General features: G+C 48.4%; 1 protein-coding gene across 11 annotated transcripts in view; it reads right to left on the bottom strand.

Annotated features, from left to right (window-relative positions):
• Nucleotides 1-10106, bottom strand: part of CPEB1 (cytoplasmic polyadenylation element binding protein 1) — a 95045-nt gene extending 84939 nt beyond the window's left edge. For 2 of the 11 annotated variants that reach the window (XM_077873499.1, XM_077873526.1), the window contains exon 1: nucleotides 9110-9266. In XM_077873499.1, coding sequence (XP_077729625.1) covers nucleotides 9110-9247 — 138 coding nt within the window. In that variant the 5' untranslated portion in view covers nucleotides 9248-9266. Of the gene's footprint in view, nucleotides 1-8354; nucleotides 8560-8632; nucleotides 8749-8859; nucleotides 9004-9109; nucleotides 9291-9574; nucleotides 9658-9955 lie in introns of those variants that run through there. The other 9 variants (XM_077873518.1, XM_077873508.1, XM_077873585.1 and 6 more) reach the window with 8 other exon arrangements.
• Between the last annotated feature and the right edge of the window lie 4986 nt (nucleotides 10107-15092).

The following is a 15092-nucleotide window of genomic DNA, read 5'->3' on the forward strand; positions in this document are numbered from 1 at the left end:
ATTTGAAGGAAAAAAAACAGAACTCTGGGAAACCCTCATCGGCCACTTTCCTCAATATTTTAAGACTCCTCTGATGAGACTGATGGTGTAATTAACTAGTGTGTCAGCAGTGTATATATGTGTATGTGCAGACATTATACATTTACTATGAATATTGCATAACAATGAACCAGTATTTATCAAATGATTACGGTGTTACAAAATCAGGCATGGGTGAATGATCTATCCAAAGTATGAGAGAGATATATGTGTTTTAATCTAACAGAGTAAGAGTACTCCTATAAGGCTTTGGAATCCATGTTGCAACTGACCTTTAAGAAGTTAATATTTGTTGAGTTTTAGTGTAGTATCAAAAAGGAATAGCCACAATTAAATGAAAAGGTTATTTAAATATTCCTCCTTTAAAAAAAAAGATTTATTTATGATAGAGAGAGAGAGAGAGAGAGGGGCAGAGACACAGGAGGAGGGAGAAGCAGGCTCCATGCCGGATCCCGACGTGGGATTCAATCCTGGGACTTCAGGATCATGCCCCGGGCCAAAGGCAGGTGCCAAACCACTGAGCCACCCAGGGATCCCCATATTCCTCCTCTTTTCAACCCAGCATCTGTGTGAGGCCAAATTTTCTTCATATATTTCAACTGAAACAACACACGGCAACAAATTAAACACAGAGACAGGAAAAGCCAGCTATCTTCTAATAAATCCAATACTAAAGAGATTTGCAAAAATACAAAAAAGACTGCTCACTCTTTTCATCTTCGTCTCCAAAAATATAACTTTATTAATATGAAATGGATTTGTAACTTTAATAATTTTTCAGTTTTAATTTCTAATGGGCAAATATCAATAAACACAATCCACATACACAAGTATCAAGATACAATCCACAAACACAATAGATACAATCCACATACTGAGGTCCTCAGTAATGGAAGTCTGAGATGAAAATGTCTGAGAACCCCTGCATTACAACAGGTAATCAAACTGGCACTTTTCAAAGATCATATAGGAACATCCAGCAGAAATACAAACATCCATAAAGCCTGAAGAAATGCTCTTAACGGCACAGTGTACTTGGGAAAAAGTTTCAGAAATGCACATGTGAGACAGGAAAGGAGCATCTGATGTCAGATATCAAGGATTTAAGAGATGAGCAAAGGGCAGGCCAAAATGGGGAGGGAGGTACTATGTACAAAAGTTTGATGGGAAAAAGCCAAGCAAAGCCACTGAGGCTGACTGCTTGAGGTGAGTGCTGTACTAAAGTAAGGTCTAAACAAAGGAGAGAAGTAATCGTGTTCACCAACAGAGGTGAAAGGTGTGGCAGAAACAATGTACCAAAAGGTCCTGAGGGTGTGAGAAAGATGGACTCCAATGCACAAACTGCTCTCTGAACCGGGAGAAGGCCACTCCTGCAATAGCTGAAGATAAAGAATATAATGAGAGCAAGTCCAATTGGAGAAGGCAAGAACACCAACTAGATGACCAACTGCAGAGCTGAGAGTGTCTCTTAGCCTAAACAATGTAAGTCTGTATCCATCTCACATTGCAAAGTATTAACACGACATGCTTAAAGAAATTGAAAATCTAAAAAAAAAAAAAAAAAAAAAAAAAAAAGAAATTGAAAATCTTCCTCAAAAATCAACCAGTTGACAGAGCACAAGGACTCAAATGAGGATCCCAGACTCCAAATGTCTTCTTTCTCTGCATAAAGGAAGCTGGAAAAAGAGAGGAGAGGAGATAGGGCAGGTCAGGGAACTGCTCTGTGGCAACTTGGAACTGTATGGGAGGCTCTCACAAGGGAAGAGAAATACTGTTCTCAATGCTCCATGTGAAACATCTGGAACCCTTGGCATTCAGAGACCTTCCCAAACTCAGGTAGGGCAACAGGAACAAGCAAAGCAGCATGATGGTGGTGGAGGAGACATAACATCCTGACCGGCAGAACTAAATTCAGCTTTCTGAAGTCCAAAATCCAAAGCAACTTTGAATTTCATCTTAAAACTCCTACACTAATGGACACCTGAGTGGCTCAGTCATCTGAACATCTGACTCCTGATCTTGGCTTAGGCCTTGATGTCACCATCATGAGTTTGGAGCTCCACAACAAAAACAAAAACCACTTCGTGGATTTAATCAAGCTGAAATACCTCAGTAGTCAATTCCTAGAGGTAAGGGGCACAGAGGGAGGAGTTTGGGAGATGCACCCATCCAGGGACCAAGGGTCAGAAGGATAAGTCTGGGAAACAAGAGGATCACTAGCATGATAGAGCTCCACTCAGAGCAATGGGTATGAATAGGTAGCAACAACTGAGGAAGAAGGTAGAAAGAGAAGACTGAAAACTCTTCTCCAAGGAAGACCTGACGGTAGCAATGGAAAAAAGAACCAATAAAAGGATGCAGAAGCAAAGAAAGACACAGACCACATCAAGGCTTTATAGTTACAGAAATTGCGAAGAGGTTTCCAAAGAAGAGCTACAAGTATGCATTCGTCCTTCTGTACTGGGGCCTCCACTGACTAAAAATACAAAACATAAGAACCAAAACACCCCCGATACAGTCCTTTCCCCCAAGAGAACACTATAGTCCAAGAAAAATACACTAATTGGGTGCAGGAGATAGAATTAGATTAGCCCCAGGAGAGGAGTAGAGAGAAAAAATTAGTTCTGTTTTTACAAAGATTTTTATTTGTCAGAGAGTGAGAGTGAGAAAGGGAGCGAGCAAGCACACACAAGCAGGGAGAGTGGCAGGCAGAGCGTGAGGGAGAAGAAGGCTCCCCACTGAGCAAGGAGCCCAATGCAGGACATGACCTGAGCCCAAAGCAGATGCTTAACTGACTGAGCCACCCAGACATCCTGGTTGTTTTTGTTTTTAGCATTTAAATTTTTTTCCCACTTATTTATTCATGAGAGACAGAGAGAGAGAGAGAGGGGTAGAGACACAGGCAGAGGGAAAAGCAGGTTCCATGCTGGGAACCTGATGTGGGACTCAATCCCGGGTCTCCAGGACCACAACCTGGGTGGAAGGCGGTGCTAAATGGCTGAGCCACCCAGGCTGCCCCATGGGTGTTTTTAAACCTGAATTTAATATGCCTCTGACAGCTCGTTCAGTAGGCCAATCAAAACCATGGGTTTTGAGAACAATCAGGGCTAGAGCTCAACTTTAAATTTGTTCAGAGAACTAGTACAGCAGGAATACACAAGCCCTCTGTATAAGGGGAAAGAAGAGCCAACAGAATGAACCGTAGGGAATGTGGCATTCAGGGGGAGGAGGAAACTTGTAAGTGCCTGGACAAAGATCTACTTGGGGGGGGGGGGGGAGCTACAGAATCTTAGAGACAAACGGAAACTTTAAGTAGGAGATAATCAGAGACCAATATAGCAAAGGTCAAGGTACATGAATTCTAGAAATACCAGTATGGAAATGAAGATGACTCTATCATCCATTCACTGAATTACCCTAAAACAATCACTCTCATGCTAAGCTTAGTTCTCCTGAGAAAATAGGTAGACGTTAGAATCTGTGTTTGGTGTCAACTTTGAGTTATACCTGGGAGATAGGTCTCTAATATCTTTTGAGGTTCATAACAATTCTAAAATTACAGTTAAAAAAAAAAAGTCTCAGGAGAAAGGACTCAGGAGACAGATGGTATCAGAGCCAGGAGCACAAAGCCAGAATGTAGAGAGCACAGGTGTTAAGTAGCAAGAGATTAAGTGTTCTGTCAAAAGACAAAAAAGACAAAAAAGACAAAAAAAAAAAAAACAAACAAACAACCAGCCCCTCAAGGTAACTGCCTGCCTCCAACAGAGAGCTACTCCCATACCTTTATCCAAGGAGACTTTGGGTCAAGATGCTAAACCCATCAGGATCGTACATGTATCTGCATATAATGCTGGCTAAGAATAAAGAAACAAGTAATACTAGTATAGTTAAATTACTCCCAGAGTCAATAGCTAGGTTAAACTGTGACCCATTTTTCGAACACAAATCAATCTTTAGACCTGTCCTCTGGGGATTCTACAATTACCTCAAGGCAAGTCATCACAAAATGCCTTAAAAATCAAAACAAAAGAGTGTTAACTCATTGCAATCTAAAGGGTGCTCCAACCATACAGGAATACTAGAAACGAAGTAGAAACCAAAGGTTGTCCATGCCTAAGTGTTCTTCTGCACACAAAGCTCAACCCATTTAGTCAGGAATGCTCCCCCCACGCGTCTGTTATTTAAAAACACATTATAGGTTAAGAAAGCAAAACAATCCCTGAGAGGAGACTTTTTAAATCTCAATAACAAAACTCAGTGAAAATTATCATTACAAAGCAAATTTAACACTGAAATTTGGATATTGACTTTTTATGGAGTCAGATAATTTTCCCATGAAAAATGCAAAATATTACATATATGATGTACCTTTTTGTTCTGTACTTTCAGCCAGTTTACTATAATTGAAATAGTAGCCTTGTTTTAGGAGTCCTATCTTGAACATAAAAACTTTCAGCCCTGAGAATCTGTGCTTACAGCAAGAAGGGATGAGCTCTCAAGAGGAGGTATAACCAAAAACAGCAACAAAGGCAGGAAAGAAAACAATGAGTATTTCCAAAGCTGCAATGTGGGGGGCCAGGGAGACTGAGTTGGCAGTAAGCAAAAGGCTTAATACTGAAAGGGTGCAATCAACACTTCTTGGCTTTAAATTAAACAGGAGCAAAAATTCTTGTAACCTCCTCTACTCCAACCTCTAGGTCTAGCCCCCTTCCTACCCTTCACCCTCTGTCCCCAGGGTTTCTGGCAAGTTCTCCCCAGAGTCAGTATAGCTTAGATACTGTTTAGGAAACGCAGATTTGCAGAACAGGATGGGATTAGCACAGCTCTTCCATAGGAAAAGAATAATTTGTTATTTGATTCTGATTCTTTTACTGACTCCACAACTAGCGGCTGAAGACAACAGCCTACACATTAATATCCAGGTTTGATATGCTTTCCTGTCCCAAACTTCAAGCCAGAAGCACAAACCCATTAATTAATTTGCGTTTTAAACACATTATTTTAGGCAATGGTCATTTAGCCAAGGGACGGGAAACCAATGAATGAGAAAGTCTGAGCAGATAATGTCTACCACATGAACACTAAAATGCCAACAGACAGCTACTTTAGTCACCTTACTTTTTCTCCTACCCACCCCCAAATTCACAAACACTGAACTCACAACTGAGTGCCTGAACTAAAAATGTTTGCTAGAGGGGCCTCTGGGTGGCTCAGTGGTTGAGCACCTCCCTTCTGCTCAGGTCATGATCCTGGGGTCCTGGGATCAAGACCCACATCCAGCTTCCTGTAGGGAGCCTGCTTCTCCGTCTGCCTAGGTCTCTGCCTCTGTGTTTCATGAATAAATAAAAATAAAAATGTTTGCTAGAGAATCAGCTGGACACCAGAAAACATTCTAAAGTTTCTGTCTTTCCAAAAACTTCCCAGATGGGCAGCCCCGGTGGCGCAGCGGTTTAGCGCCGCCTGCAGCCCTGGGCGTGATCCTGGAGACCCTGGATCAAGTCCCACGTCAGGCTCCCTGCATGGAGCCTGCTTCTCCCTCTGCCTGTGTCCGTGCCTCTCTCTCTCTGTGTCTCTCATGAATAACTAAATAAAATCTTTAAAAAAAAAAAAAACCTTCCCAGACCACAGGTTTAAAAGAAAAAAAAAAGTTATCTAATTTGTATTGGAGTCTGCATTTTTAGAAAATCTCTTTGGCAAAGGCTCTGAATATGGTCTCTACTGCTTTATGATTTAAGCCTTTTGGGAATAAAATATGGAAATAAAGGTACATACCCCTTTACATCTGGTAGTGTGGCTATGTACGCTTCTGTGTACCTAAGTTTCACCCAGAATGAAAACCCATTCGCTCATTCTTGGCACAGGGCTATTTTATGTTCTGGAAGCTTATTCCAGAAGATCTTAAGCACATACTGCTAAAACCCTTATTAATTCTTCCTGGAAATCTAGGAGGCAGGATTATGGGAATTTTAGCTAAGAGAGAAAAGGTGAGATTTAATAAGCCATATTCTACTTTCAAAGGTCTTAAAACAATTATATAATATCACATTTGCCTAATCTCGGAAGGAAAAAGTTATTGAAATTCTAACTGTCCTGAAAAAGGAAAGTCTTTTGCTCAGAGGATTGGGGAGGGTCACCCCCACAGTGGGAGGAGCCTGATTTCTCCAAACCTCTGGCTCTCTCAGATCAGCTAACTGCTCTGACACACATCCCGGAATGATAGACACAGCACATTCCTCCTGACATCAACACCACTGCACAAATGCTCAGAAGACCCACACTGACTTCCATAACAACCAGAGAGATTCCATCCAATGCAGTTAAGTTTCGCCGTGCCTATAAATGGGACCAGCCCATAAACCACTGGATTTCCTATACAATGTCCACCACCAATAACTCCTTGATCCCTCTGACCTACCAGACTGCACACAGTATCATACCTAGAGAAGGAAAGAGCTAGGTTCACACTTGAATCTCCCAACAGCCTTGTAACAATTTCTGAGCCTGTCTCCTCATTTGCAAAATAGGGGAAAAATCTAAAAGGAAGATTTGAAGACTGGGATCCCAAACCAGCCTTGAGTTTGAATCTCCTCTTCAGAGACATGTTACCTTAAAACCTTACGCAGTCCACAATTTTTTAAGCTCTACATTTAAAACCGCGGGCAGCCCGGGTGGCTCAGCGGTTTAGCGCCGCCTGGAGCTCAGGGCGCGATCCTGGAGTCCTGGGATCGAGTCCCGCGTGGGGCTCCCTGCATGGAGCCTGCTTCTCCCTGTGCCTGAGTCTCTACCCCTCTCTCTGCGTGTCTAATAAATAAAACTTTTAAAAAAAATAAAAATAAAAAATAAAACCGCGACTGTCAGCTTAACCAGGAAAAAAGTCAAAGACCTATCAATTCTGGCTGCATGTCTGTGTGTGACTGCTACTGCTGCTACTCCTGCTACTAGCTGCTCCCTTTAGACACAAACTCTAGCACAGTAGGCACTACTCTTCTCTCCCTTCTTCCCTCATTTACGTTACCTCAGTTCCCTGCGGGGATCTGAGCATGCAACCAGTTTTCAGGATTAAAAACAAAATAAATAGCTTGATGACTCATGAAAATACTTAGTGAGACAGCTATTAACACAGGCTTACTTGCTAACAAGTTCAGTGTGAAGCCTGGAGTCTTCCTACTTTCCCCACCTTCCTCTGCTTTCTGTCTCAGGATCATTGCCATGGGAGGTGAACCACAGCAAAAGACCCACTCCTGTATCAGGTGCCTATGGCCCAACCCAAACTGAGAACATATCTGTGATCATTCACCACCTGCATCAGCTCTTACTGTGCAGGCAAGCCTTGGGAGGGGGCAAGGCAACCATTTTTATATTACAAAGACTGACTTACATATGGGGTAGCCAACTCCCAAATTCTAGTTCTACAAACTGACCTGCAGGGCCAGGCCACTCAAGTTTCAATTCAATCACTTGGCAAACACCAAACTCTATGGCAACGTGCTCTGGGGGCAGTGCAGCTCCAAGCCAGTCCTGCAAGGAACGGCAGACAGGGCTGAGCTCCGCAGCATTGCTATCCCTAGGGGCTCCCCCTGAGCTCCAGGAGAACTACTTCTACTCCTCTCCTACCTATGACCCAAATCAACCACGCAAGGAAACAATCACCAAGCTGAGGTTTCCAAGGTTTTGTGCTGCCTGTTTGTATTTCCTCTTATTTTTAACCCAGCGTGCATCCCAGGCTCAAATGGAGCCTGAGGGTGCAAACTATCCTCCCAACCTCCCAGTCGCACTTCCAGCTGGCGCACTCGGTCACCTGATGGGGCGGGGAGGTGAGGGGGCGCAGACGACAGGCGGCACACCTGTGCCTCCCAGAAAGCCAAGTGGCCCACTCGCCCCTCGCCCCGACAGATGACGCAGAGCAGTAGTTTACCCAGGTGCCAGAACAGGGAGTGTGGCTGCGGAGTGGTAGCCAGGGAGACCAGAAGCAGTTGCCAGAGAAATGCAGCGCTGAGCACCGAGACTGCGGGGTGGGGGTGGGGGTAGGGGTGGGGGTGGGGGAGGGGGAGGGGGAGGGGAGAGGCCCCCACGGGGCTCCCAGAAGCGCCCCCCATCCCCCAGCTTCTCGGCGCTGCCACGGAGGCTGCCGAGCTTCTGGCCTCCCTCGGGAGCGAAGTCCCAATTGGAGGCACGTGCGGAGGACCGAGGCCCGCAAGGTGCACCCTGCCAGCTCCAGCGCCCGGCGCGCGTGCGGCGGTGTGCTTCAGCGCCCAGGTGTGCCTTAGCCTCCCACAGGCGCCCGGGCAGCACCCGGCCATTCACCAGGCCTCTACCTGGCCAGGGCCTCCTGCGGACGAGGCTACGAAGTCAGGGGCTCCTGGACGACAGACAACACCGGCACCACGAAAGAGCCCAGGAGCGACGCCGAGTGGCACAGCCAAAGGCGAGCGAGTGACCTGTCCTCGGTCCGGGTCCCCAGCACCCCCAGCAGGCTTCAGTACTGGCCCAGGCCTTCCAAGCCAGCTGCCCTTCAGCTGCAGCTCCACACCCGAACCGGAGCGGGGTCTGTAACTCCACCTCCTCCCAGCTTGGTGCACCTGGCCCCGCTGACCTGGGTGCACGAGAGAATGACAAAACCAAGGCCACACGCACGCCTGCCCTCCGTCCGCGCCGCCCGGCGAAGCAGAAGCAGGTGCCGCCTACCCGTCCACCCGTCCGTCCGTCCTTCCGGGCCCGCAGGACTCACCTCACAGGCGCCGCCTGGGGCCTCCCCCCGCGCCCCCGCGCAGCCCCCTTTGCACGTGCCCGCCGCCCCGCCGCCCCCGCGTGCGACCCCACCTAGACGACCCCGCCCTCAGAACGCGGCTCCTGCAGTCGAACGTGTGAAGCCATGTGACCTCCCGGGCCGGCCGCGGCACCTCGGCCCGCACGAGGGGCCGATCCCTCCGCCTTAAAGGAACCACGCCAGCTGCCGTCGCGGCGCGCTCCGGCCAGCCGAGGCCCCGCGCGGGGGTCCCGCCGCCCGCAGCCCCGCCCCACCCGGGCCGCCCGCCCCCGCCCCCGCCTCCGCCGCCCGCTGGGTACGAACGAGACTCGCTGGGGGCGCTGCGAGGCGCGGGAGCTCCCTGCGCCGGCGGCTTCGGGTCTCACGTGCGACGGCTGCGGGAGGAGGAAGCGTTCCCGGCGCCGAGGCGCCCCTCCGCCCGGTGGGCTCCCGTCTGGACATATACTCGAGGCCCCTGGGGGCCCGCAGCGCAGCCTGGAGGCCCCGCCGGCCGCCCCCGGAGGGCCGCGGCGCCTTTAAGCCCAAAGGCCCTGAGTCACGAGGAGGCTCCCTGCCCCCCTCGCCACACGCCCCTCCACGAGGCCCCACGCCCGCGGGCACGTGACCCGCGCCCCGCCCGGGACTCGCGCTCACGGGGGGGGGGGCGGGGAAGAGGGGGCCGCCGGGCTGGCCGAGGCTGCGCGCGGACCGTTAGCTGCTGCGGCCAGGACCGCGCCCCGCCCAGCCCCGCCCCGGCGGGCGGCGGGCCGGCGGGCGGGCGGCTCTTACCAGCGGGAACGCCATGGGGCCGGCGTGGCCCTGCGGGGCGGGCTGGCTGACGGACGGGCGGCGGGCCGGCGAGGCGAGGGACGCGCAGACACGTGGGCGCTATTTTTGCAGCGAGCCGCGCACAGCGCCGCGCCCCGGGCCGCTTATAAAGCCCCCGTGGAGCCTCCCCCCCCCACTGCGGCCGGATGCGAAGCACCTGTGCCGGCCCCGCCCGGGCCCCCGCCCCCGCCCGCCCCGCCCCTCCCAGCCGGCCGGGCCGAGGGCTCGCCGCCCACCCGGAGCCGGGCTCGGGGACCTGGAGGGTGGCAGCCAGCGCCTGCGGGGCCGGAGCCCCACGCCCGAGCGCGCCGCTCACTTAGTGACCCTGTTCAAGTCACTTACCTCCTCGGGGCCCCACTTCGCCCCGTACACTCGTGTGGGGCGCCACTTACAAGCCCCTGCGACGCGGCGACCTGGTGCTTTGTCAAGAAGAGCCCCGGGTCCGAGCTCCTGTTCTTCCAAGGACCCCTCCAGGGCGGTAGGCAGCCCTGCGCGCCCCTGCCCCCCTGCCCCCCTGCCCCCTTGCCCCCTTGCCCCCGCCCTCGTCCCCGGGCTCCGCAGGCGCGTTCACACCAGCTCCGCTGCACCCGGTGCTGGAGACGGGGACGCGTCGGGGATTCCGGAAAGTTCCAAAGACACCAGGGGTCCTGTTCGGACCGCAGCTCCCTGGGCAAACCGCTTCCGACGCTCCTGCCCTCCTGCAAAGGGAAGCTACAGGGAGAGAGGACGGGAGGCACCACCGTGGGCCTGGCTGTGGCCACGGAAGGCGACCTGGGGTAGCTGGTGCAGGAGCAGACCGGAAGCCCCTGGCGCTCGCAGAGGCGGAGATGGCATTCCAGGCGGAGACCAAGCAAAGGCGGGGAGGGAGGATTGAACGGAGCGGCTGGATCTGACCGGACGGAGGATCGTGTGTGCTGATACCACCGGAGGGAAGAAGCCTGGGCCCAGTTTGTGAAGGGCCTTTATTTTGCAGACAGCAGGGAGCTATTAAGAATTGTAAACAGGGGAATGGCTGCATCAGGTCTGTTGAGATGTTGCTGGAGACTTGTAGAAGCTGAGGAGAAACAGGGACTGGAGCGAGGAGAGGAGCCAGCATCTGTAAAGCATTACTAAGGGTTTTACCTGTGTAAGCTCCTCATAACACTATTTATAAAGCATTTATTATGCACGGGGCTCTTCCTGGCAGACTGGTGAGGCTGGCCTGGATTTACTGGCTGGGGTGAGGGGTGCGGGTAACTGCAGGTTTCTGTGGAAGGAGAGGAAGTCCGTGGTCTAAACCTACTGTATCAGGAGGATTAATGGGAAAAGGTGGCCGGGGTAAGAACAGATGGAGTAGGAGGACTCAGAGTGACAGTGAAAGTTGGCCAATCTCCATTCACAGTTAGGTCCTTGTGCGGGGAACTTCTTGGGTTGCTGGGGGTCACAGGCAGAGAGGATGATGGCTGCAGGGGTAGAGCAAAAGGGGGTCCTGCATCCCCGACCTGTCACCTATTCTACCCTCTTCCTGCCCAGCCATCTGCCCTCCTTCTTAAGGTGGTGCACCCCAGCCATCCAGAAAACCATACCTCATGGTTCAGCTTCCCTGGGACCCTCCCTCAGGGGGTCCTTCCTGGGGCCCGCCCTTCTTGGGGAGCAGCCCACTCCCAAGTCTTACTCTGGCCCACACACAGCATAGGACAGCTGCTCTGGGGTGGTGTATCTTGTCTTCTTGGGGGTCATAACCTGGTCAACCCATGGCACAGGAGCCACATGAGGGTGAGTGAGTGAGCATGGAGAAGGCCTGGGCATATCTAAAAGGGTAATTAGCTGATAAATACCATGTTGTAATGAGGTCCCCACCCAGCCAGATCTTTTAAGACACTCTGGGTTGTCTTGGGTTTTTTAAACGTGAAATTTTCCTAATTTTAAATCTGGCCACTAATTCAAATTAAAAGAGCAAAGCCCAGTATATTTAGGGTCCCCGTGCAGCTCTCTTGCCGCCAACTTGTGTACAACCTTTTCCTTGACCCAAAGCTGAACAAGATAAGAATCTGAAACCTGGAATAGTGTCCAAGGGAGTAGGTATCTGGGAAGTCTTTCATATTTTAAAGCTTCTAGCCATAAGAAAACGAAGGCATCTTTTAGGTGACTTGGAACAGAAATTGCTGTCCCAGTAATAACAACTGACCTTCACTGAGCACTATGTGCTTGGCACAGTTCTAAGTGTTTTACCTGTGTTAGGTGAGAAAACTGAAGCTCAAAATAAATAAATAAATAAATAAATAAATAATAAAAAGGCAAAGTACCTAGCCCAAGGATTCTGAGCTAGAAATGGAAGAGTGGGAACTCAAACCCAGACAATCTCCTTGTTTCAGAGCCTTAACTAGATCAGAACAAAACTGCCAGGACCCTTATGTGTGCAGTTCTTCAGACTGACCCCAGAGCTTACTGCAGATGGTGGAGGAAGGGGTGGCTGAGTCAAAAATACAATCATGGCCTCAGGTGTAGCCATGCCTCTTTGCTCCCTGCCCTCACTTGGCCATACCTGCAGGTAGAACAGGAAGAACAGTACCTCTGACTGGAAGGTGTCCACAATCCACAGGGTGTGGAAAGCAGCAGAGGTGGAGATATTAAATGACTCGGTCAAGTCCCCACAGCTGGTCACTGACAGAAGTAGCAGGAACAAATAGGCAGCATTATCCATTCTCAGAGTCAACAAACAGCCTTTGAGCCCAGCTATGCCTGGCACTGTCTCTGCAGTCAAGCCCCAGATTTACAATACAGGTTCTAAGTGTAACGGTAATTGGCTGGACTAAGTTTTAAATGCATGTACTAAAAGGACTGGAGGAACCCTGTAGTCGTGCTCACTGCTTCCACCGCAGGCAGAGAACTGGAAAGAAGAGAAGACAGTGCTGGGAGGAAATAATTTTCCTGGTTAAAAAAGATCAGAAGGGGGATTCACTTAGGAACTCAAAACTACGAGGTAAAATAAGCACACAAGTCTTTGCTAGACTTTTCCCAAGCTCTGTGAAGAAGAAATCATGTTCTTTGGTTTGGGTATTTTTAAAATGTCTTTTAAAGTGGGATTTTAAAATGTGGACCAGCCCCACCTTTCATCATACACAAATGCAAATTTAAAGTGGGTTAAGATATAAAGGAGAGGGCAGCCCGGGTGGCTCAGCGGTTTAGCGCCGCCTTCAGCCCAGGGCGTGATCCTGGAGTCCTGGGATTGAGTCCCACGTCAGGCTCCCTGAATGGAGCCTGCTTATTCCTCTGCCTGTGTCTCTGCCTCTCTCTCTCTCTCTCTCTGTCTCTCATGAATAAATAAATAAAAATCTTAAAAAAAAAAGATATAAACGTGAAAGGCACTACTTGGGAATGTTTCAGAAGGAAATACGAGAATATTTTGTTACCTCAGAGTGTGGGTGAATTTTGTAAATAAGAAACAAAAAGCACAAGACATATTGTTATAAGATTGTTAAATTTGGCCATATTAAAATTTATTTTTTTAAGGTTTTATTTATTCATGAGAGAGAGAGAGGCAGAGACATAGGCAGAGGAAGAAGTAGGCTCCCTGTGGGGAGCCTAATGCAGGACTCAGTCCCAAGACCCCAGGATCATGACCTGAGCCAAAGGAAGATGCTCAACCACTGAGCCACCCAGGTGCCCCAGGCCACATTAAAATTTAAAACTTTGAAAAAACAAAAAATTTAAAACTTTGATTTAACAAAAGATTTTTAAAATCTGAAAAAAAAAAGTCATAAGTTGGAAGAAGTTATTTGCAATGTGAGATCTATAAAGGACTAGTTTCCAGAATGCATAAGAACTCCTTATGAGGAATTAATGAGGAAAAAAGACAAACCTATAGAAAAATAGGCAAAAGATGGGAACAGGCAATTGACAGACACTGAAAACCCAAATGCCCAACAAACATATCAGTAGATGTGTACTTTAAGCAATTACCAGGGAAATGCAAATGAAACCACAGGAGAGAAAAATGAAAAAGTCTCACTTTCCCAATAGCAGGATCCCTGCCAGTGAGGGTATAAATTGGCTCCCCTACTTAAGTTTTTTGCTTTTATTTTCTACATTGTTTTGACTTGGATAACACACACAGTGTGGAATACACAAATCTTAAGTGTCCAGCTCGATAATTTTTTACCTACGTATAGAGCCAGGTAACTATCACCCACATCAAGGCATAGAATCTTTCCAGAACCCCGTAGGGTTCCATCATACCTCTTCCCACTGTGTATCTCCAATTATTCTCATTCATTTCCTGACATTCACTCTGCCTGTTGTAGAACTTCATATAAGTGGTGTCTTTCATTCAATATGGTATCTGTGAGACCCACACATGTTGTCACTTGTAGCAACAGTTCAGTCCTCTTGTTAAGCAGGGTTCCACTGTGTGGATATAATGAATTTATTTCTCTATTCTCCTGTTGTTTGGTATTTGAATTGCTTCCAGCTTGAAGACTCTTATGAACAAAGGTACTGTGATCATTCTTGATGTGAACTGCTGCTATTCTGGTGATGCTGGTGGTTTGCAGGTGTGTATACCCTATGACCCAGCAATTCTACTCCTAGGGTAACCTGTTAGAGAAACTTTTGTATTTGTTAAAGGAGGTATGAGTAAAAATGCCAATAGCTGTATTATTCATAATTGCAAAAATAAAATAACCTTATATATCCACCAGCAGGAGAGTGGGTCAATAAATTTTGGTATGGTCATACAGTGAAATACTATATATAAATAAAAGTAAGTTAAATAAAGCCAAATTATATCAACATAGATGACTAAGAAAAAATAGTGAGTGAAAAAAGCAGGAGGTAGGAGAATACATACTTTATGATGCCATTTACATAAAAATTTAAAACATGCAGTATACTGCTATCACAAAGTACCATATTATTTATTGTTCAGGGACATATCCGTATGTAGTAAAAGTACAAAACAAACACATGACATTGATAAATGGAAAATTCTAAATAGTGATTTACTTCAGGGGAGGAGAGAAGAGCTTGTGAAATGAGGACAAAGAGTATTGCCTGAATTGATAAGTGCTTTCTTCCTTAAGCCTGGGAATCAGTACATTCGTGGTTGTTATGTGATATTCTTTAAATATCACAGTTTTTTAAAGAAATAAGGGACAGAGATTAAAGGCAGTAGTGTGCTGGCAAACGTCTGACAGCTGTGGGAAGGGGAGTTTTTGCCATAGTCACCTATTTCTGTGACATAAATACTCCCACCACACCTGATTTCACACTACCAGTGTGACACTATGTGGCTCACAGAATTCCTGGGAGCAGTCAGTGCTCCGAGCCAGCACGCCCGCTCCAGCACACCACCGACATGATGTGGGAGCAAAGGGCCTGTAAGGGCCAGAGCAAAGGGCCTGTAAGGCCCAGGCCCCCTCTGAGGGACGTTCCCTCGACCCAACAAGTTGGGTCCAGGGCTGAGTCGTATTAATTCATTGCTGTAAAGTTAACGCCAAAC

The sequence above is a fragment of the Canis aureus genome, chromosome 2 (assembly GCF_053574225.1).
Source record: "Canis aureus isolate CA01 chromosome 2, VMU_Caureus_v.1.0, whole genome shotgun sequence".
Classification (NCBI taxonomy): domain Eukaryota; kingdom Metazoa; phylum Chordata; class Mammalia; order Carnivora; family Canidae; genus Canis; species Canis aureus.